This window comes from Aulonocara stuartgranti (genome assembly GCF_965226115.1).
Source record: "Aulonocara stuartgranti genome assembly, chromosome: 6".
Taxonomy (NCBI): Eukaryota; Metazoa; Chordata; class Actinopteri; order Cichliformes; family Cichlidae; genus Aulonocara; species Aulonocara stuartgranti.
In genome coordinates this window covers 12,006,350-12,027,420 of record NC_138944.1, presented here as the reverse complement: position 1 = coordinate 12,027,420, position 21,071 = coordinate 12,006,350, and the positions used below count along the sequence as shown (strand labels likewise).

The 21,071-nt window shown below is 42.5% G+C and overlaps 1 protein-coding gene across 9 annotated transcripts in view; it reads right to left on the bottom strand.

Moving 5' to 3' along the window:
* Positions 1-867: 867 nt before the first annotated feature.
* Positions 868-21,071, bottom strand: part of add3a (adducin 3 (gamma) a) — a 105,689-nt gene continuing 85,485 nt past the window's right edge. For 8 of the 9 annotated variants that reach the window (XM_082536859.1, XM_082536860.1, XM_082536862.1 and 5 more), the window contains 10 exons: positions 16,826-16,975; positions 16,241-16,384; positions 15,251-15,349; positions 13,548-13,724; positions 11,539-11,796; positions 11,202-11,306; positions 10,330-10,416; positions 8,717-8,840; positions 6,168-6,260; positions 868-3,935 (listed from right to left, as the gene is read on the bottom strand). In XM_082536859.1, the coding sequence (XP_082392985.1) occupies positions 3,685-3,935; positions 6,168-6,260; positions 8,717-8,840; positions 10,330-10,416; positions 11,202-11,306; positions 11,539-11,796; positions 13,548-13,724; positions 15,251-15,349; positions 16,241-16,384; positions 16,826-16,975 (1,488 nt within the window). In that variant the 3' untranslated portion in view covers positions 868-3,684. The remainder of the gene's footprint in view (positions 3,936-6,167; positions 6,261-8,716; positions 8,841-10,329; positions 10,417-11,201; positions 11,307-11,538; positions 11,797-13,547; positions 13,725-15,250; positions 15,350-16,240; positions 16,385-16,825; positions 16,976-21,071) is intronic. The other variant, XM_082536864.1, reaches the window with a different exon arrangement.

The window sequence follows — 21,071 nt, the reverse complement described above, 5'->3', positions numbered from 1 at the left end:
GGTTTGCATCAGAAGTTAGTGAGGGTGGTCTCTGCCTTTGCTGCTACCTTTGGAAAAATCTGGAAACTATTTTAATGGCAGACTAAAGACAACATTTTTATTCTAAAAGGTCAAAACTCATTAAGGCCACAGAGCGGGTCATCAAATAACGTCTTTATAGGGAAAAGCATTTGGACAGTGTGATGCATTTATAAGGATGCATAGTTATGGTTATTGACCAGTTTGAGGAAAATATTACAACAGTTCAAATAAAATGACTTGTCGTCACTCATGTGACTTACAGATCACCTCGCCCTTAGGTTGGGAACAACGGCCTTAAAAATCCGCTGTAATAAGACTTCACGTGTGAAAATAATGACAAGGATTATTCATAGCACAACAATAACTTGTCACGGAAAGATTTCCTTATACACAAACCTTACAAAGTGCTGCTTTATATAGCCATGGGATCATGACTCAATGCATATGTTTACTCTCATCATGACTTCTGTCCTTCCAGAGTTCTTGGGTCTGTTGATGATTTTCACATTTAATCAGTGCCATATTTTTCAGTTTGAACTATAAACACACATACGTATACATTCATATTAATTCACTCCTTGATTAAAGATAAAGGCACCAGAGTCCCCCCACCCACCACCACCCCACCCATGCTCACTCAACAAAGCGTCCTGTATGTCAGCACAGGTCTTTCTCTTCCATGAGGCTGTTCTACAATACTGAAACCTCATGAAAATGCAGCATTAAGCTTATAAAACTACTCCGTTCATGGAAATGTTAAAGTAAAATGATTGTGTATGGATTATGTCAAACTAAAGCTGAAGAATGATATGGACTGTGAAGCACAAACATGAAAAAAAATGAGCATCGGGTTCTTAAAATACAGTTTTATTTGTGAATTTACACAGATTAGCAATACATCTAAAAGCAACTCCATTAGATAACCATTTATATAGGATTTTCACAGGTCACAAAGTAGCTTGGCTCATTCTGGCATGCCAAAGCAAAACTCGTTCTTTTTGTTTGTTTACTTTTTTTTGGTTTGTTTTTTTGTGTTGAACAGAAAAAAAAAAAGAAAAAAAAGAGGGTGAGACATTAGCAAAGCAAGGTGCAAACAGTCAAAAACAGATGAGAAAATAAAAAGGATGTGATGCAAATTCAGTTCATCTGGAAGCAATTTTGCTAAAAAAAGAAAAAAAGGGGTTAATAAAAAAAAAAAAAAAAAAAACACCACCTAATGCGTTCTGCAAACTTAAAAAAAAAAAAAAGAAAAGAAAAAAAAAACCGTACTGCGATACAAATGGAGGATGAAAAAAGATTTCCTGGAGGAGCGATGTATCAAAGAAAACCAAAAAAACAACATCTGAGTGGTGAAAATATGGTGTGTTAGTATCAGGTTGTCCTTTTCCCCTGCTCCTGTCTACTACACACAGATAAGCACTTCCATTTCCTCTCTTTCTCCATCTTTCAGTTGTGTGCCCTCAGTTCTTCGCCCGGAGCCAAAAGCTATCGTTTAACACGGCTAAAGATGTGCCCCTAAACCCTCCCGCACTCCCTCCAAATCCAATACTTCACATTGCTAGCTGGGATATTGGTACATCTGGTTAAACTGCAGGGGGGAGGATATGCAGCAACCCATCACACTTTGGCTTTGCTGAGTTCAACTGTGGGTCATCCGCCAGTTACAACAGGATCGTGTTTAGAAGAGAAATTACAGGAGGGGAGGCTTTAGAAGCTGAAATAATGACCGGGCCCGGAAAGGAATCATAAAAAAATAAAATGTCCTATGACCTCCTAATGATGTTCCAGTTCTTGGAGGAAATAAAACAGCAAATTAAGCAAGGAGGCGTAGCTGCTGTGAGTGTAGCCACTGCAAAAATATAAAATAAAATAATAAAGTTTTGAGGTGCCTGAGGGGTGTCGATGCAGTCACTGGGGTGATTTAACAGAGTTCTTATTAGGGTCTATGACGCCTGAGCAGGCAGATAAGAATCACAACCCTTGTCTTATTAAAATAATGGAGGAAAAAAATTACAATATGGCTTAAAAACACACGCACGCACGCACAAACACACCAAACAAAAAGACGTCACCGCTCTACTCTCCATGACCCATGCTTCCCATCGCAGCTGGGGACTGCGTTTAGCAGAAACGCTGCTTGAGCACAGTAATATTTTCTCACGTGTGACACCAATGAAAGATTATTCTGTCCGTCTTCATTCAACTCACTTTCTGGGTCCTGACCGCTCCCCGACACCATGCCTCGCTTTCTACTTGCACGACTTTTACCAAATTACTTCACGATCCTCCTCACTGGTGAAACCACTTGCAACTAAAATGTGTTATATACCACAAAAAGTGCTGCACCATGAAATAAAAAATATATAGCTAACGAGAAAAAAAATCTATAGCCAACATATCCAGTTTTCATATATCTGTGTTATATAGTAACTTTGTGTACTCTGAAGGTTAGAATATAATTTGAAAAAAAAAAAAAAAAAAAAAAATCAGGCATCACTACAGAAGACAGCCAAATAAATTCAGTTGCTGCAAAAAAAATAAAACAGGAAAAAAAGAGAAATCATGCATAACATCTGTATTCTCTGTAGAAGCTTAGAAATGAGTACAAAACAGTCAACTAATACCAAATTTGTGTTCAGTAAAAATGAGATGACAAACTAGAAATAGAGATGCTTGCTTAAGATGAGATTGTTTTTTCCTCCCATTAATTTGGCAAAAAACCAACAAACACTGAGATGAAAAGGACAAGATGAAAAAAAAAATGCTACATAAATATTCTCTCTCAGATAAAAGTTGTGATAGACTGTCAGCCTCACTGTCTCTACTCTTAAAACTCATCTGTAGTTCAACCACAACAAGCTGAAAAGAAGGTTTTTGTCAGAAGCCTGTGCCTACAGTAGCCTGAAGAGCGTGAGAGAGCCTCTCTCACAGTAAATAAATCAACACAAACCCTGTGGCTGTTTTCTTTTTCCCTCTGAGACCAGTTTTCCAGTGTGACTTGAAATTTTATGTGGTCTCGCTGTTCCGTATGCAGAGTCAGGTGACCGGGATATAAAAAAAAAAAAAAGAAGAAGGAGGAGGAGGTAAAAGGGCTGGAAGGTCTTAGAAGGGGAGGAAAAAAAGCGTTTCTTTTAAACGTGTGCAGTTTTACAACACTCGGGCTGCATTCCAATTATTTGAAGCAAGAAAAAAAACAACGTGGTTTCACGTTCCATTTTTCAACCCGGGAATAATCACAGGAGTAGCCAAAAACTCAGGATCTAAACCGGCCTTCAATGACACTTTCAAGGAGCCCCGTTAAAGCCCTGCACAGGAGGTCAGGTGTGCAGACACCCCACTACCAGCCCTAGCCACCCCACATCTGTTGCAGTTTTAATCTGTGGCCTCACTTGCCCGCCCCAAACCCCTAAGCTTTCTTGTCTTTTTGCAGAACGAGAAAACGTCTCTTTTTTTATTACAAACAGATTTTTGTTAATTCGTTTCCTCTGCCTTTTGCACATAAAACCTTTTGTTAAAAAACAAATAAAATTAAAAACATAAAAGGACATTTAAAACAAAATAAAAACAGACATTATTAAAACAGAAAACGGGGGTTTGCTTGCCCCTCATTCTTCTATGCAGATGATCTCCCCGTCTGCCTCGCCCCCTGCTGCCTGCTCGCTCTCAAGCCTCCGTCTTCTCTTTCTTTTTGTTTTTCTTCAGGAAGGATGGGGTGCGGAACTTCTTCTTCTTCTTGGTGTTGGGCGACTTGGAGGGCGAGCTCTCGGGGGACAGGGCCTCTTCGATTTTCTCCCCGGAGCGCACGGTGATCTCCACGCTCTCGACGCTGGTGGTCAGCTGGCTCACGCGCTTTGACAGCTCCTCGTCCACGTCCCCGTGGTCGTTTTTACCGTTCATCAGTCCTGTGTGGTTCTCTGCGGGAAGGGAAATTAGCCAGACACAAGTTAGAGGTGAAAACATCGGGCACAACATCTGCAAGATGTGATAAATTCTCCCACGACAAAGAAGAGCTCCCTGGATTTAAGTGTTCTTTGGAAGGGATACATGTAGGGTAAATCTATGAGCTGCAAGGCATTCTCTTTTCAAATAAAATATTCTTTGGCTTTTTACATCATGATCATGTTTAGCATTTTGGCATACAAGCTATTATCTGGTAGTTAAACAGAGTTCATTAAAACTGGCTCTTTTCTAGTCGTTTTCCACCAATAGGAATCTTCAGCTTGTGGATGTCCACCAAGAACAAACTCATAACTATTACTGGTGGAGCATCACTGAGGTGCATGTTCATGTTATCATATTGGAGGAATGACTGATTAAATCAATATATTTTCCTCACACTGAATATGTCTCATCTCTTATTGTGTCTCATTGTGTCCTCTTGTGCCAAATGCCAGGCTCTGTTGTCGGATGTACTAATCACACAGTGTCCCCGTGCTCTACATATTTCGTAATATCCCTGCGTAAAAACCCCAGTGACCTGATAGCCCAGAGAGTCTGCCCTCCTTTCAACCCAACAAAATGGGAGCTTTGAACAGCACACTGCACACACTGCCTTAATCGGTGTTCACGTAACATGCCGGGAAGCGTCACATCTCCGTTCTCTGTGCTGCAAATGCAGGTTAACCAATCCAGGGCGCTGGTTTCATATTACGCACCAAACGTGTCCTCTCAGGTTATTTTCATCATTGCATAAAAACCAGATGGTTGGACTAAAAGGCTTGCTGTACACCACGGCTGACCTCATGGTGACAGTGTCAGAAAATATAGGTCCCCTGAGTGAACGCGCCGTTATTGGTTAATTGTTATTGTGTGGTTTTGCGTGTTTGCCCTGGAAGGAAGTGGACAGGAAGCCAATCCCATAGTGCCATTATTTACAACTTGTAGAGAGACCTCTATGATCCTGCCATTTCTTGGCGGCACACCAAATGGCTTCAAATGTCAATCTTGCGTGTTAACAGACGAAATACATTCAAAGGGCGGCAACAGGCAAGAAACCCAGTGATGTGAAACTTCCCATTACCAATCCCTCAGATCTGTGATGTTAACACCAAATGAACATTCACTCTTGATAAGTCTTTATAATGATGCGTGTAAGACTGCGACAAAACCTCAAGTTTAGATAAAAACACTGAATGAGCCAAATAAGAAAATCAATACCGTCTTGTATCTTTCATTAGGAAGTGATGCAGAGCATGACGGCAAAGCTCTCAATTTATTGGCTGATCCATGTTCCTACTCTCATCTATGGCTACAAGCTGTAGGTAGTGACCAAACGAATATTTAACTGTTGGCAAAATGAGCCTTCTTTGAATGTCTGGGCTCTCTATTAGAGATAGGGGTGAGCAGCTCAGAGGAGAGATGCTGCTCCTCTACATCAAAAGGAAAGGCGACTCAGGCATCTGATCAGGACGCCTTCTAGGCAAGGTGTTTCAGGCATGTTCAACAAGGAGGAGACCTCTGGGCAGGACATGGTAGACAGCTTACCCCCCCAAGACTGTCTGGTGAGAGGGGGGTCTGGGCATCACTACTCACACCATAGCAGACCCAGATAACTAGCAGAAAATGGAAGTATGAGTTTTCATCAGGAGGGAGTTCGTTTATCTTAGCAATAAAATGAGAGAAAAGTGCTGGGCTGATATAACCACAAATTGATGCCATTTCTTGAAGCAGCTACTCTCTGGCAACCAATTGCAAAATCACAGAAATCCCTGAATGCTTGATAAGTTTACAAGACTTCAAGTCTTTAAAAATTGCTTCTCCCATTGCTCTAAAAAACAAACAAACCTTTGGACCCTCAATGGCAAAATAATAAGTGTATAAAATATGAATTCATACCTTTCAGGCAATGCTACATTTTCATAACCCAATATAAATTTGAATTGTCCAAAAAAAAAAAAAAAAGCCAGAGAGGTATTAAATGTAGTGAAACTGTTGCAGTTTCATTGAATTAGATGACCACGTTTTAACATGAAAGACTAGTTAGCACAGCATGAGCTAGTTCAGGCACTGTATAATAAGCATTTAGTCTATTGCAGTTAAATTTACGCTCTCATGCTCGTCCACAAACACACGTCGGACATTAAAGTCAAAAAGCAAGACAGTGAAGCTCATTCTGAAAAACAATTCAGTCTGTGAGTGAGTGATACCTTCTTTAGCTGAAGTGCTTTGCGGGGACTGGGTGACAGACAGAGACTGAGAGAGAGTGGAGCCATCGTCAGAGGTTAGCTCGTGCTCGCCATCTGCAGGGAGGGTAGGGACGGGGCCAGGTGGGGGGAGGTTGTGAGGGTTGGATGAGAGGATTGTGGCAGGGTGTAGGGGGTGGAAGTAGAGGGAAGACAGCAGGGGTGAGTGGGATGAGAGGTTGGAGGGAATTGGGATGAAGGGTCCGGAGGGAGTGGGGTGGGGAGGTTGACAGATTAGTGGTAACACACACACATGTTAGAATCAGGCCATGCACAGCTGTTTTCCAACAAAATTTACAAAATCCTTGTCTGCTGATCACCCAGCTATCAGAGTGCCATCAATCCACCCGCCCCTGGGCGTGGGTGGCTGAGCACACACTGTAACATTTTGCTAAACCTTAACACAGACAACGCTCTTGATGGTGACTTGTGGTCCACTGCTAGCTAGACCACCAAAGTTTAAACTTTCTTTATGAGATGTCTCATTTACATAGACTGAAGTATTTGTATTGTGAGACATTTAAATACAGAAAAATTTAGTTTAGGGCAAGGAAGAAAAGAAATCTCAGTCACTCTTATATAGAATAAGGAGATTATGAGAAAAGTTTATATTCTTCTTTAAAATAGATAAAGAAACAAGCATAATGAGTCCCCTTTGAACTTTAGATTCTTAAACAATTCTATCCAACCATAAGGAGCACATAGTGTTGCCACGCAGCTTAGCTACAGTAGCTTAATTTTATTTTAAACACCAATTAGTCTGAATGAAAGACGTTCCCTGATCACTTTAACACATTCATTAGTACGTTCGGGCTTACACATCGAGCTGGCAGTCGTCACAATCATTCACAACTCCTACAAGCACAGCGTATAGGACGTGTTTGCATAACAGCCTGATCTGTGCAGTGATAGTACTCGGTGTTCTGTATATACACAGATAAAAATGCGTGCGAGCCTCAGATGAGATGATCTCAGTGTGTGTAGTCATTTGCATGAGCTTTGTCACCTCATGTGAAACATATAGCACATAATACGCATCTGTACATGTGTTCATACATATCTATGTCACATATAGCTCAATTTGATCAGTTCTCTTATATAATGCGCATTATAATCAATCTGTTTTTTAAAAAATGATCAATATATACAATCTGCATGTCACAACTAATCGCAGGCTAAGCCTATAAACGTGTGTGTGCGTGTATCAGGCCTTTCCAGACGGTCTCCAGCTTGTCTCCAGATTGGTCACCGGGGATTCATGGGGCTATGGGGGCAAAAGTGTCATAGCAACGGGCTCTGATCATGTGGCGGGTGTGAAGACCTGCTGTCTGTTCGCTCTGCCATCTTAGTCACACTGGCCTCTTACACACATACAGTCGCACCATGTTTCATATGCACAGAAGAACATTTGCAGCCATCCATACACATGGCCTTACCCAAATATACACAACACACAAATACACATTCACTGTGCTCCAGTGTGACAGAAGGCCCCCCAGATATTGATTCGCTATTGATTTTTCCTCTGCCTCTCTGAAAGATAATAGGACAGAAGGCTAATATGATTAGCCTTGACTTGTGTGTGTATTTGTGTGTGTGTTGACAAGGTTAACACAGTTTAAAGCAGCCATAGACCTTGCATATAGATATAGACGTATAGGTATATAGATGTGCGTCTGTGCACGCGTTGACCGAGATCATTTAAATCTTTTGTTACCACCAGACTGCTGAGAGGGCACAAAGGAAAGTTGAGCTGTTTACTAATCAGTCTCCAAGGGGACGGCTTTGTAATTGCAGAACCAATTTTAAGAAATCCTGATTAGTTTTAAGCTCAAGTTGAAATCTGCTCCAGCTGTTTATTTTAAGGACTTTTGAATATCTGGCTCTTAGTGTCTTATTTTTTCCACAGTTTAAAGTCTTTTAAAACGTGCAAAAAACCCCTTTAATGACTCAAACACCAACAGTAGTTTTAGGTGCCGATGAGCTTTTAATCCAGGGGCAACACAAACTGATTTCACTCAGCTCTCAAGAGATACAAGCGGAACCGGATAAATTCATATTCAAGATTTCTTGAGGTCTTAGTTTTTCCTTCAGGGTTATTAAAGATGATTGTGATGGTTAATAGACCAGCATTTAAAAAAAAAAGAAGATTTACTTTAAATAAATGTATCAAAACCATGATATAAAGTGATAAATTAAAAGAAAAGGACCAGTTTCCTGCACCGGAGTAAACTGACGCCAGCACCCAGCTAAGCAGATGACAATTCCTCTTGCTGGCTCAAACTAATCTCCCGATGTGCGCGCTCAAATTGTATCTTGCATATTGATTATTGATCCAATTTGTTTCAAGCCCCGGCTCAATATTTTGTTGTTTAATGAACCTTCACCGATTGGTAAGGTCGTCTGCAGCTGGCAGCAGGAAAGAAAACTCTGGGTTCGAGTTCATCTCGCCATGTGTGCGTGAGCTTTGATGGTTGTTAACAGAAGTGTATTCGTGAGCGTATGTGCCGTACCGCTGAGGCCCAGTTGCCTTCTCTCCACGTTCTTGCGATACTCTTCCAGCGCCTTCTCTGACAACTCACTGAAAGGGTTGGGAGGCAGGGGAGCCATCTGCTCTTCCTCTGTGGGCACGTATGGCTGGGGAGGAGACAGGCAGAGGGGTGAGGATGGGACACACGTACACAGAGAGAAATAATCAGGAGGCACTGGCACACACTCTGAAATTTAAAAAACAAACCATGTACTAACACACAAGCACACACCAAAGGTACACGTACCAAAAAAAAACATGCACACACACACACACACACACACACACAGAGAAAACAACACCGCCTCTTTAGTCATGACTGCACTGACCGACTTAAAAGAAAAATACGTTTTTTAAAAATGGCACAAACACCCACTGTGTCTGAGGATGACAATCATTCATTAGAGGATGACTAAGGCAGCTCGTGTAAAGATAAAACCACATCACAGAGTCCACATCTAATCAACTCCACGCAAGATGTTTTTATTACTCACACTCGTGCACACACACACAACGCACTTGAGCTTAAATCTCTGCTAAGCTTTCTGCCTAAAAATGTCAGAAAAAGACTCGTGCTCCAACAAATCATCACACTTCAACAACTCTCACGAATAAGTGCAGTTTCGTTTAAAGCAAACAAGTAATACATTGAAAACAGTTGTCAATTTTAAAGCAAAACTCTACTACAACACATGCAGTGGTTTTTGATCAGAACGAGTGATGAAGTGTTAAAAATCATAAAACGAACAAAAAAAAAAAGTAAAAAACTAAAAACAACCACAGACAGGAAAACGTACGTTGGTATTTACCAGAACGTTTATCTGCACCAGATCCTTCAAGACAAAACATTAAACCACGAAACCATCAGCACCACAACTTCTAGTTGAGACATTTTTACTTCACTTGTTCCATTAATTTATACATTCAATTCTATCCTTGCTAGTAAAGTGCAACTGTCAAGAACTTCATTTCATCCGTTATAAATGTGTTTACTTGTCTCCCCCTAGTGTTCAAGAGATGTCATTAAAGTGGCTTAAACTGGCAGTCTGAACAATTTTGGATAAAGTTTTTTTTTTTAATAGTTTTGGAGAGTCCTCCTCCTCTAATGTTCTCACTAAGTCATTAAGATTAGGAAACTCCTGTAATATGCAGAAAAGCTCTATCATAATCACAAAAAAGCAAATCTCTAATCAGCCAGAACAACTAAGCCCACCTATAAGTTTCTCCTTAAAGTTAGATAAAGATGTCCTGCAAACCTCAACTGTTTTTATAGCATTATCAACACCAGCTATTCTGGATTTTCTTCAAATATCTGTAAGGACTTTCTGTTAATTGAAGAATATCCTGCAAAAACTGTTTGTCATGTACCCCGGTTTGCCCTTTAAGAGGAATTAAAAGTATTTATTGTTAAGTCACAGCATCTAACTGCTTAAACTTTATGCATTTTTTGTCAAAACCTGTCTTGTTAAAACAGATATTAGATGTTACACATCTACAGTTTACCACCAGATACTTTCTTCTTTGAAGCTCTGCTCTCTAAAAACGACGGTTTCCACAGAACACGAGGTTTAGAGGCGAGAAAGAGGAAATTCTCACCTTTCGCGGTTCATCGACAGGGATGCCTGCGAGGTGCTGAGACCGCGGCCCTGATGACATCACATCAAGCCGGTTCTGCTCTCTGATCTGTAACGGGACGAAACACACGGTGACTTACTCTAATAACCCAAACAAGTGAACACAAACATTCTGTCAGGAATCAGGACAACATGCCTGATACAGTCAGATGTTTCAGTGCCTAGATTTGTACTGATTTTGTAAGATGCTCTAAAACCAGTGCAGTGACAGTTCAAATGTAGCCGTCTTCACAAGCACTGACTACAAATTATACAGTAGTATGATTACATGGGGACCAGACTATACACATAAAAGTATGGTAGAACGAGACACTCTTGACAAAAACTGTACAGTAGGCGACTCTTTAAAATTATTTTTATAACTAATCTACTTTGATACTATAAATGTTAAATTTAGGGGACTGGCTGCTGTAAATCCTCACCTCTGTTAATCTGAATGATTGATTTCGACTGTTTTCTGCTTTGTTTGGTGATTTCTAGATAATCTTTATTGAAACATTATTACCTTTATAGTAAAATTAATACTATTACTATTTAGCATGGCTCTAGTTAGCTACCCCCTGGTGTAGATATGCTCATATTTGGCTTTCAGAATAGTAAAACAAAAAAACCTGATACTTCAAAGTAGCATTGTGGCTGTTATGCCCTCCTTAAACATATGAGGCTATGATAGAGATTTATTTAATTATTAATTAAGTGTTAATATCCTCACACTTTTAAACAGAACCCAGCACAAAATAGTAAAGTGTATCCTACAATTTCTGTCACTCCATCTTTAGATTTTCGTCACGTTGAAAGCATCAAGCATCTGCTAAAAATGGTAGTTTTACTTACTTTGTTCCTCTTCGCCAGCACTTCAGTGGGATCTGTGTTGAGAGGGACAAACTGATTGGGATCCTCGATACGAATTGGGGTTCCTGGGTCATCTGCCTTCATCCACTGTTAACAGAAGACCAGTGAAAACTTTGTTTCAAAAAATATAATAATAATATTAATAATATTAAAAATAATAATGATGATGCAGCTGAACCCCTGTAGTTCACAATTTAGCCACTAGATGGTGATCTAGTACCATTTGTTCTTAGCACTGGGATGCAAGTCCAGCCAAAACACAGCAGTCCACAGTAGCTGTGGGTATGTACACACTAACTTTCCCAGCCACACTGCTCACCGTGGTTGTCCGGCTGTTGTAGCGCTCCTCTCCACCTTCTACGCTGACCTTGGTGTAGCTGTTGGGTGAATTGAGCCAGCGTGTCTTCTCCCTCTGCTGCCGCTGCTGGAGAAACTTGAAGGGCAGCCGTGTTGCACCACTATCCGCGTCCTCTTCGAACATGAACGCTGTAACCGTGGCGGGGATCTCGACGTCGCTCTTGTGCCTCGGCTTCTCCCGGATGATGGGGTGCCGGTATGCATAGCCTGTCCTGTAGCCCTAAAAGGCGTCGCAGAGGATCACATGTAGGGTTTGCTTTCTTTTATCTGGTTTGTGCTGATCCATACATTTACATAGGCCTTGTCATATGTCACAGTAGTCTCCCCACATCATCCATGACTACTGCTCCAGAATAAGTTTTGTATCATGACATTGATTTCACAGCTGACATTATAAATAATAAACATTCAATCGGTTTCGTTTTTAGTACATGAACGACAGAAATAAGCATTGATTCCTGTAATGCTGGTTGGCCTGCCAGTTTCATAGTTAGTCACATGGAAAAGAAAGACTGTGCTTTGACTGCAGGCTTTCTGGCAACACAGAGGACAGCGTTAGATAGTCATTTCCTGTCTGACCCCCTTTTTCTCTCACCCTTTTCCCTCCATCCTCTTCCTTTCCTCTCTCTCTCTCTCTCCACTTTATTCCCAACCATCTTTTTCTCTCACATTCCCATCGCTCGTCCCTCAGTGCACTCTTTTAGTCCAGCTGGTTTTCAGACAGTTTTCCACACCAGGCTTGACAGCGAGGTTCCGTTCTTTTGTCTTTCCCCCTTTCCTTTTCATCTCAGCCCCCACATCTCAGTCGATACTGACATTTCAACCTAACTGAGCTGGCGTGATCTCCTCCTGCAAAATTCTGCTTTATATTCAGACATTTCTAAATATTCACAGCTGGCAGCTTGCCGAGACACAGTATAACTACTCGATTTTTCTCCCACTTTCTCCCTTTTTGTTACAAATGTGCCTTGGTCCTGTCCTGAATCCAAGAATTTATCTGACACAAATGCCGTTTATGAAGTGTGTAAAGGGGGAGAGTAGGAAAGCAAGGGAGACAAAGATGAACTATTCAAAGTTGCAACAGTCTGGGAGGCAGTGATTCATTGAGAAAGCAGAGGGGGAAAAGAGGAGAGAAAGGTGGGAGGGAAGCATGGAGAAAGGTGAAAAGTGTCGGGTGAAGCAGGCGAGCGAAGCACACGCGGATAGAGATGCAAGGAGGACAAAAGGCATGAGAATCTGAGACAAGGAAGAACATTCAGCAAATCTCCAGGGACTGAACCACTCCAGATTTTTAAAGTTATCACTGTACTAACAAAACGCTCCTCCATTTCCTTTAAGTTTCATTTGCTGTTCTTTCCAAAGATGAGCTTTGGAATCAGCACTGCTTCTTTGCATTGCAAGTTAAAAGTTTAGTTTACTGTAGGTGGCGCCCTTTTCCAGTATTGTTCACCCACACTAGCCACCACAGCTAGTAGCTGAATAGTTCTCCATCATTAGTGCAACAGAAATAAGACTGAAACAAACAGAAAGGTGAACTAAAACGAACCTCGGACCAAATGTGTGCCATAGTGGTTAAACACCAGATGTGACACTTTTATGAAATCCATATAGGCCTGTTATTATCGTTTTATAAATCAGTAACTGAGTGCTTTCACACTGGATACCCTTGGATACCAGGGATTTGTGTCTACTCCTGGTTTTGAAGCAGGGATCTTACTCATGTTAAGTGAAACCAAGATGGGTTACTTTGCTAAAACAAATGATTACACTCCTGATTTCACAAAGCCACAACAAGTAAAGATTAAAATGATTTATTTTATGATTATTATGCATTTTTTGTGTCATATATATCTTTTTTAAAACTATGCAAGTGTTTATTTAGGTCTTTTTTGTGTCTTTTTCAGGGGGGTTTGTGTGGTAAACTGACAAAACTTTCACTTTTGATGTTTAGGTTTTTCTTTATACACTTACCAGATTATCCAGCATCCTCATCAGAGACTCAAACTCCAGCTCACCGATTTTCCACTTGTATTGCCCAGCCATGTTGATAGCACCCGCCGAGGCGACGGCGAACACTCGTGATTTGTACTTCTCCTGGTCCAGCACTATAAGGTTGTCCACACCTCCAGCACAAGAAATGGCATTAACCTGAGGACAGAGGGAGACAGACGTGAGCTTCTACTGGTGGCTGGTGGCTTACGCAACACAAAAATAAACAACACCCCCCTCCTTCTCATAATACATGTGCGGCATTGGATCATCTATCTAAAAGGAGCATAAGCAGGAACAAATTTCCTGACCATTTCCCCTGCAGACTAAAAGTGTCATTTAGCAAAACCAAAATGAGAGACCCCTCCGGCTACCACGGCATTGAATTTACAGTAGATGACATGCAAACATGCCTGAGGGGATTTATTTCGAGAAATTAAGCTGGGCTGGGCTTTGCGGGATGGATTAATGTTTTCTTTTGCTTGACCAGGGAGAGTCAATCAGGAGATTTGGTTTGCTGTTACAGTGGAGCGGGGGGGCACAGCCGTTCATCTCTAAAATCCACCATATTCACCAATGAACAGGAAGACACGCAAGAACAAAAAGCAAGACAACAGAAATCCAACACAGCTGTATTTTCACTTATTGCTACAACTGCCCCTTCAAAATGGAAACAGCTGCACAGCAGTCAGCTGCACCAACCAAACTACCACCGAGCAAAGTGGGCAGTGTTTATCAGCTTGTTACAGTTTGATATTCTGGGTAATTCACGTGGATGTTATTTTGACATGCAGCATCCACCTAATCGATGCTGCAAACCAAGCACACACCCCAAAGTCAATGACACTCACTAATAACCTCCACCAGCAGTGCACTACAACACACACCAGTAAAAGATCCACCATCCTGCAGCCCACAGGACCCAAAGAATCCACTGCTGGACACCAAAGGTCACTTAAAGAGGACGTCTGGCAATATGTTAACAGGTGCACAACAAACAGATCCAAACCCTTATAAATACACGGCAGTGAGAAGTGTCTGAATGACCACTGAGATTTAAAAAAATATATTATTTCTTATGTTCCATTTCAAATACTGCTGCAGCTAAGTTGAGCTAATCCACAATCCCTGACAAACACGCCACCGCTCTCCGGGCTTATCGCCATCTTATCGGAAAAGATTACGCAGACCGACACATTACATGAAATATGAATATACACTTAAGATAACCTCAAAATGAACATGCAGTCAATAAACATTCATTCATGCTGCCCAATTCTCACCCCTTGAAATCTTATGTATCACCTTCTGTTCAGCTTTACTAATTAAAAACAAAACACGGAGAACACCATCCTTCTCTTAATGCTGCTTTGGACCAGCGTCAACAATAACACGTCAGATTGTTACTCCCTTCATCAGACTCCTAATAGCCTTATTATAAAGCTGTGTTTGGCCAACATTTTCCACATGGGGAGAGATTATGAGTTAGAGTGTTCTTAAAATAGAGAGGGAGAAATGTGAAAGCAGCTGTGGAGATTAGATTTAGCAGGAAAGCTACCGCCCTCCTGGACTAATGCGTGTGTTTGGAAGCCGAAGAGAGAGAGTGTGAGTGTGAGCGTGAGCGTGTGTGTGTGTCGGGCAGGAATGTACTGGGTACCAGCAGCACTTGGCTCTGCAATGTGTACCTGGATTTCACAGGCATACTGAGCGCTGTAGATGTAGTGAAAGGCCTCTTCGATGGTCTCCCCGAGAGCAACCACGCCGTGATTCCTCAGCACCAAAACCTGGAACGCGCACACAGAAAAAGTAATTGTAAGCATCAGAAGAGTCCGATCACAGAGAGGCACTACAGGTCCATTTCTCTAACTTGTATTAAATGAGACCGTTAGATGGTGTTTATTTTATTTATTCAGCAAGTAACCAAGTCAATGGAAGTACTGATGGAGAATGTGCGTGCTCATGCTGATTTGTATCCAGAAGCTCTGTTTTCTCTAGTTCTTAAAAAATGTTGGCCCAGGGGACAGAAGAGCTTCAAGAGTTTGAAGGTTGAAATCATTATGATTTTATGTATCAACAAGGGCTTGGCCACTGGGCGATGACATCAGAACCTGGCAACAGACAAGCAGCGGAAACTCCCTTGAATTCCCAGAATGTTTTCCAGTTTAAATTCCATCAACCGGTGATTTTTATTTTTATTTTTTAAAGACGCCAGAAAGCAAGACATACACATGGAAGGCAAATAGAAAACCCAAAATAAGGGTGCCTGACTGCCCTACTATTGCTCCTTGTTCGAAATAAACACCCTGATATTTCAATCATTTTCCTGTCTTAGGTTAAAGGGATGAGATCTAAAACAGGCTTGATTATTTTGAACTACCCCAACATATGGGCCTAAATTGCTCCAAGCCTCTAAAAGTTTTGGTCTGTTGTCTGAAAGACTGCAGAAACGCGACTCAAAGACACATTTTGGCTCTTTTTTATCAGCAAACCTCTGGGACATACACACTCCAGTCTGAAGCTAGAGATACTGGTAGAAAGCTTTTTAATACATCTGCACAAAGCTAAGTTTATTGTTTGCACTTTTTATTTACCGTGTGGATTCTTCAAATCGCAAACCAATTATGCAAAAGTGATGGAAGATGTTGCGCAATGTTTAGTCTCCTCACTTCGCCTACCTTTGTTGTTGGCCCCAGGGCCTTCTGTAGCTCTATGCGCTCATCCTGCTCATCCAGACTGCCCTGGTAGTTGTAGTAGGCAATATCACCCAAGATCAGCGCCTCTTGGGAAATGGGCAGGATACCACACTTCATAGATGACACCTGAAGCAGGAGAAAGGTGAGAAGGAGACAGCAGAGACATACCAGCAATGAGAAACGTTGACCGGTGGATTACAGCTGTATAGCTGCATTATTCTTTAACGTTCGGCAGCAGATGTTTCTCGTTGGTGCTCCTGTGGGAAGAAAGCTTGGAAACTCTGGCGCTCTCTGATGACTGCGGTGATGAGCCTCTTTGTTGTTGAAAACTTTCATTTCTGCGCTGTCGAGTCGTTTAAAGATATTCCCTTTTGGTCGAGGTGTCAAGGTAATTTTACGGGATATCACTTCACTATTCAAATTCATCCAGCCTGAAATACCTCTTCTCAAATTGAAATCGCACCCCTCTTAAAAAAAATAAGCATCAAGCACCAATCTGCAGGGAAAATCATCACAGAGAGGTTTGCAAGGTTGGGTATAATATAACGTGTGGTAATGTGAACTTACAGCTGCTGTGGCAGGAGTGTGCACGTGTATGATGCAGCGGATGTCTGGACGCATGGAGTAGATGGCAGCATGGGGGCTGAAACCTGCGGGGTCGATCCTCAGGTTGGTGGAGCCCTGGTCGATCACATCCCCGATGATGTTGACTTTCACCTGGGGAGGCAAGGATAGGGTGCTTTGAGGATATCTGCTTTGAGTGGTTAAAAACACTTTAACCCAAGCAATAAGCGGCAAGAGTACGGCAGGGCTTTAGAGGCCACAGAGAGACGATGTACTGTAAACCATCACAACATCAGTGAAATCAAATATGCCGATACAAAACTAGCTCACAAGCAGGTTATAACCCTGCAGTGTTAACCAAGCAGGCCTAAAGATAAGTCAACATCTGTGAGTATGATGGCACAGAAATCACATTACAACAATTCCTCCTTTCTGTATGCTCATCTCTGGGAAATGAATTTACGCTTTACCAGGAAACATAATAGTGGAACGGAGTGGACTCACTGTGACAACTTCATTACCAAGCAGTTAACAGTTATTCGATTACATGACCGGAGAGAAAAGCATTCGAGTCAAAAGATATATAGAGGACCTGGAGGGACAGAGAGTACAATACCGGGGGGGGAGAGAGACTGATAACTGGACACAGAGACTGTGATATAAAACCTGGAGGAAGAGCAAGTGCAGATGTCAGTCCTCACAGTAAAACCTAATAACAAACCGAAAACACAACTTTGCCTGCAGACCTTGTGCACAATTGGCATCACTAAGCACATGTTGTTCTGTGATACAAGCCAGAAGCAGCCTGCTCACATTTCTGACCCCCCCCCCCCAACAAGGTCCAAGAGTGTGTTATCACACCAGGAACACGGCATCCATCATCCAGTCAGAGGCTCATGAAACAAACCCAGTTCAAACTGAGCCAGCTCAAAAGTGTGGGGTTTGGTACTTAAAGTGTGCGTGGAGCAGGAAACTATTTCCTTCCAAAATTAAAGGAATTACATTTTTTTTTTAAACCCCTTCAAACTCTGTTTTTAATCTCTCATCATCATATTACTCAAACTAAAAACCCACCCTTCCCATCCAGGGCTTCTTCAGAGCTGTGCCTCTACTCATTAGCTTTGGTAGCAACAGATCATTTTTATTTTAGGAATAAAAAACGATTCAATAACAAAAACTGCACAAACCTACTGGAGGTGTGGCTTTAAGTTTTCACCTCGCAGAAAACTTGACACTCGAGTATTGATCACTGAGAATATAACAGATTTTTTAAAAGTAAGACCAAAGTGTTACCATGGGAAACTTGCCACTACTCAAACTTCTGAATAAATAATCTTGTTTTACTTGGTTTGAGGTTTATAACTACTTGGATAGTTTAGAGTGTATTTCCTTTTACATCCTTTTTAGATCTGGTCACTACTTATTCATTCTTTAGTAAAACAAGGAAATTCAGTAAGACATTTAACCTCAGAAAACTGCATACGACTAAAAATATTGTTGAAAATTAACCATATTGTGTTGGCACGGGGCCAATACAGCGCCTGAGCAATTACCAGCTCGACTGGTTAATACGTCTCTTTCCTGAAGAGAGTCCACAGATTGTTTCCGATCTTTGGGTCAAATGAGGCTGAAAATCCTCAGACGCATTCTGAGTGGTGTTCAGACTTTTAAAAGGCATATGGGTGTTTGGGCAGATGAATTTATTGATCTTTCCAGCAGAGGAAAGTGAATGGCACTAGCTAAGCGTGAGTAACTAACCCCATCTATGTCTCCACACACCCTCTCCTGACAGCCATAGCCAGCTGCCGTGTGATCGAACACCGTTATGTCACATGGCCGGTCCATTATTGGATCACCCCCGTCACGCCCTTCAAACTTCAGCCCTTCAAACTGAGAGGCCCTTATGGCCGGTGTAGCACCTCTAATCTTAAAAATAAGTCAAAGGACGTGTCAAAGAATCTGAAATGTGATGCAGCTGCATGGTAGGGAGGGGATTAGAAGCTGATAAGGAGAGTGGGGCCAGAAGCAGGCAGTTGAAACTGAAAAGGAAATCTCTGAATTCCTTCAAGGGTTCAAGGTTGCCTGATTCAAGCAAATCAAAGAGTAAAGAGAGTAATTCTCTCACCTTTTGACTCTGATGTGTAGTCAACAGTAATTTCAATGAGAAGTTTAGAGACATGAAATGGGAAACTTTGCTGTGACTTCAGACTAAACTAAAACAACCAGATGGACCAAACATTTTTTCTTTTCAACTCCAAACTCAAACTGACCTCAGAATCACCTCAAAGCTCAAAGAGTAATACTGACAGGGAGAGACAGATGCAAACTAACCAAAGCCAACTGCACCACAGCTGACCCCAACACAACCTTTGACACGCTTTATTCTGGATGACTTCCTCCTAATCAATTTCTTTGCCTTCCTAAACTCTTGAACTTAATCATGTAACTATTGAGCTTACTAAGACAAAGCCGGCTGAAAGTGGAGAGAGAGATTAAACAGATGGATATAAACAAAGCAGTGCCGGACTGGCATCAAAACACAAACACTAAGGAAAATCTGGAAGTGCCAGGTTACACGAATTTGTTCTGTCTTTCAGCGTATGCAGTGCTGTGGTCAACTTTACTGCCCGACCACAGGATAGATGGATGTGGTCCAGACAAACAAACTAAAAATACTCACAGCTGAATAAGTTTGCCATATACTGCTTTTAAGGATTCTGTGGCTTCTAGTAAAAGTTATGGCGAGTAAGTTTGATTGAGTTTGCAATCATGGACATGATTAATTACACTTTACAATGATTTGAGCCAGAGACAGAAGGTAAGAGCATCATCTGTTACTTTGTGCAGCAACAGAGCTAAAACTAAGACTAACACAACATTGTCAAAGGTAAAAGTTTTCTTTTTGCTAATAGAATAACAGAAAAGTATACTTGGGAGGATGAACAACCAAGAAGCCTGATTGGACTTATCAGCCTTGAGCTGACATTTGACAATGAATATATGGCATGAACCATCCATCCATCCATCCATTTTCATCCGCTTTGTCCGAGGCCGGGTCGCGGGGGCAGCAGCCTAAGCAAAGAGGCCCAGATCTCCCTCTCCCCAGCCACCTCCTCCAGCTTATCCGGGGGAATACCAAGGCGTTCCCAGGCCAGCCGAGAGATATAATCTCTCCAGCGTGTCCTGGGTCTGCCCCGGGGCCTCCTCCCGGTGGGACATGCCTGGAACACCTCACCCAGGAGGCGCCCAGGGGGCATCCTTGTCAGATGCCCGAACCACCTCAGCTGGCTCCTTTCGATGTGGAGCAGCAGCTGCTCTACTCTGGGCCGAACTTCTCACCCTATCTCTAAGGGAGAGGCCAGCCACCCTTCGGAGGAAGCTCATTTCTGCCGCTTGTATCCGCGATCTCGTTCTTTCGGTCACTACCCACAGCTCGTGGCCATAGGTGAGGGTAGGGACGTAGATCGACCGGTAAATTGAGAGCTTCGCTTTTACACTCAGCTCCCTCTTCACCACGACGGACCGGTGCAGCGTCCGCATTACTGCAGCTGCAGCCCCAATCCGTCTGTCGATCTCCGGCTCCCTTCTCCCATCACTCGCGAACAAGACCCCGAGATACTTGAACTCCTCCACTTGGGGCAGGAACTCATCCCCGACCCGGAGTGGGCACTCCACCCTTTTCCGGCTGAGAACCATGGCCTCAGATTTGGAGGTGCTGATCCTCATTCCCGCTGCTTCACACTCTGCTGCGAACCGCTCCAGTGCGAGCTGGAGGCCCTCACCCGATGAAGCCAACAGAACCACATCATCTGCAAAAATCAGAGATGAGATTCTGAGGCCACCAAAGCGAAAGCCCTCCGCCACTTGGCTGCGCCTAGAAATCCTGTCCATAAAAATTATGAACAGAACCGGAGACAAAGGGCAGCCCTGGCGGAGCCCATCACCCACCAGGAACGAGTCCGACTTATTGCCGGCAATGCGAACCAAGCTCTTGCAACGGTTGTATAGGGATCGAATGGCCCGTAGCAATGGGCCAGACACCCCATACTCCTGCAACACCTCCCACAGGACACCCCGAGGGACACGGTCGAATGCCTTCTCCAAGTCCACAAAACACATGTAGACTGGTTGGGCAAACTCCCATGAACCCTCAAGTATCCTGGAGAGGATGAAGAGCTAGTCCAGTGTTCCGCGACCAGGACGAAAACCGCATTGTTCCTCCTGTATCCGAGGTTCGACTAACGGACGA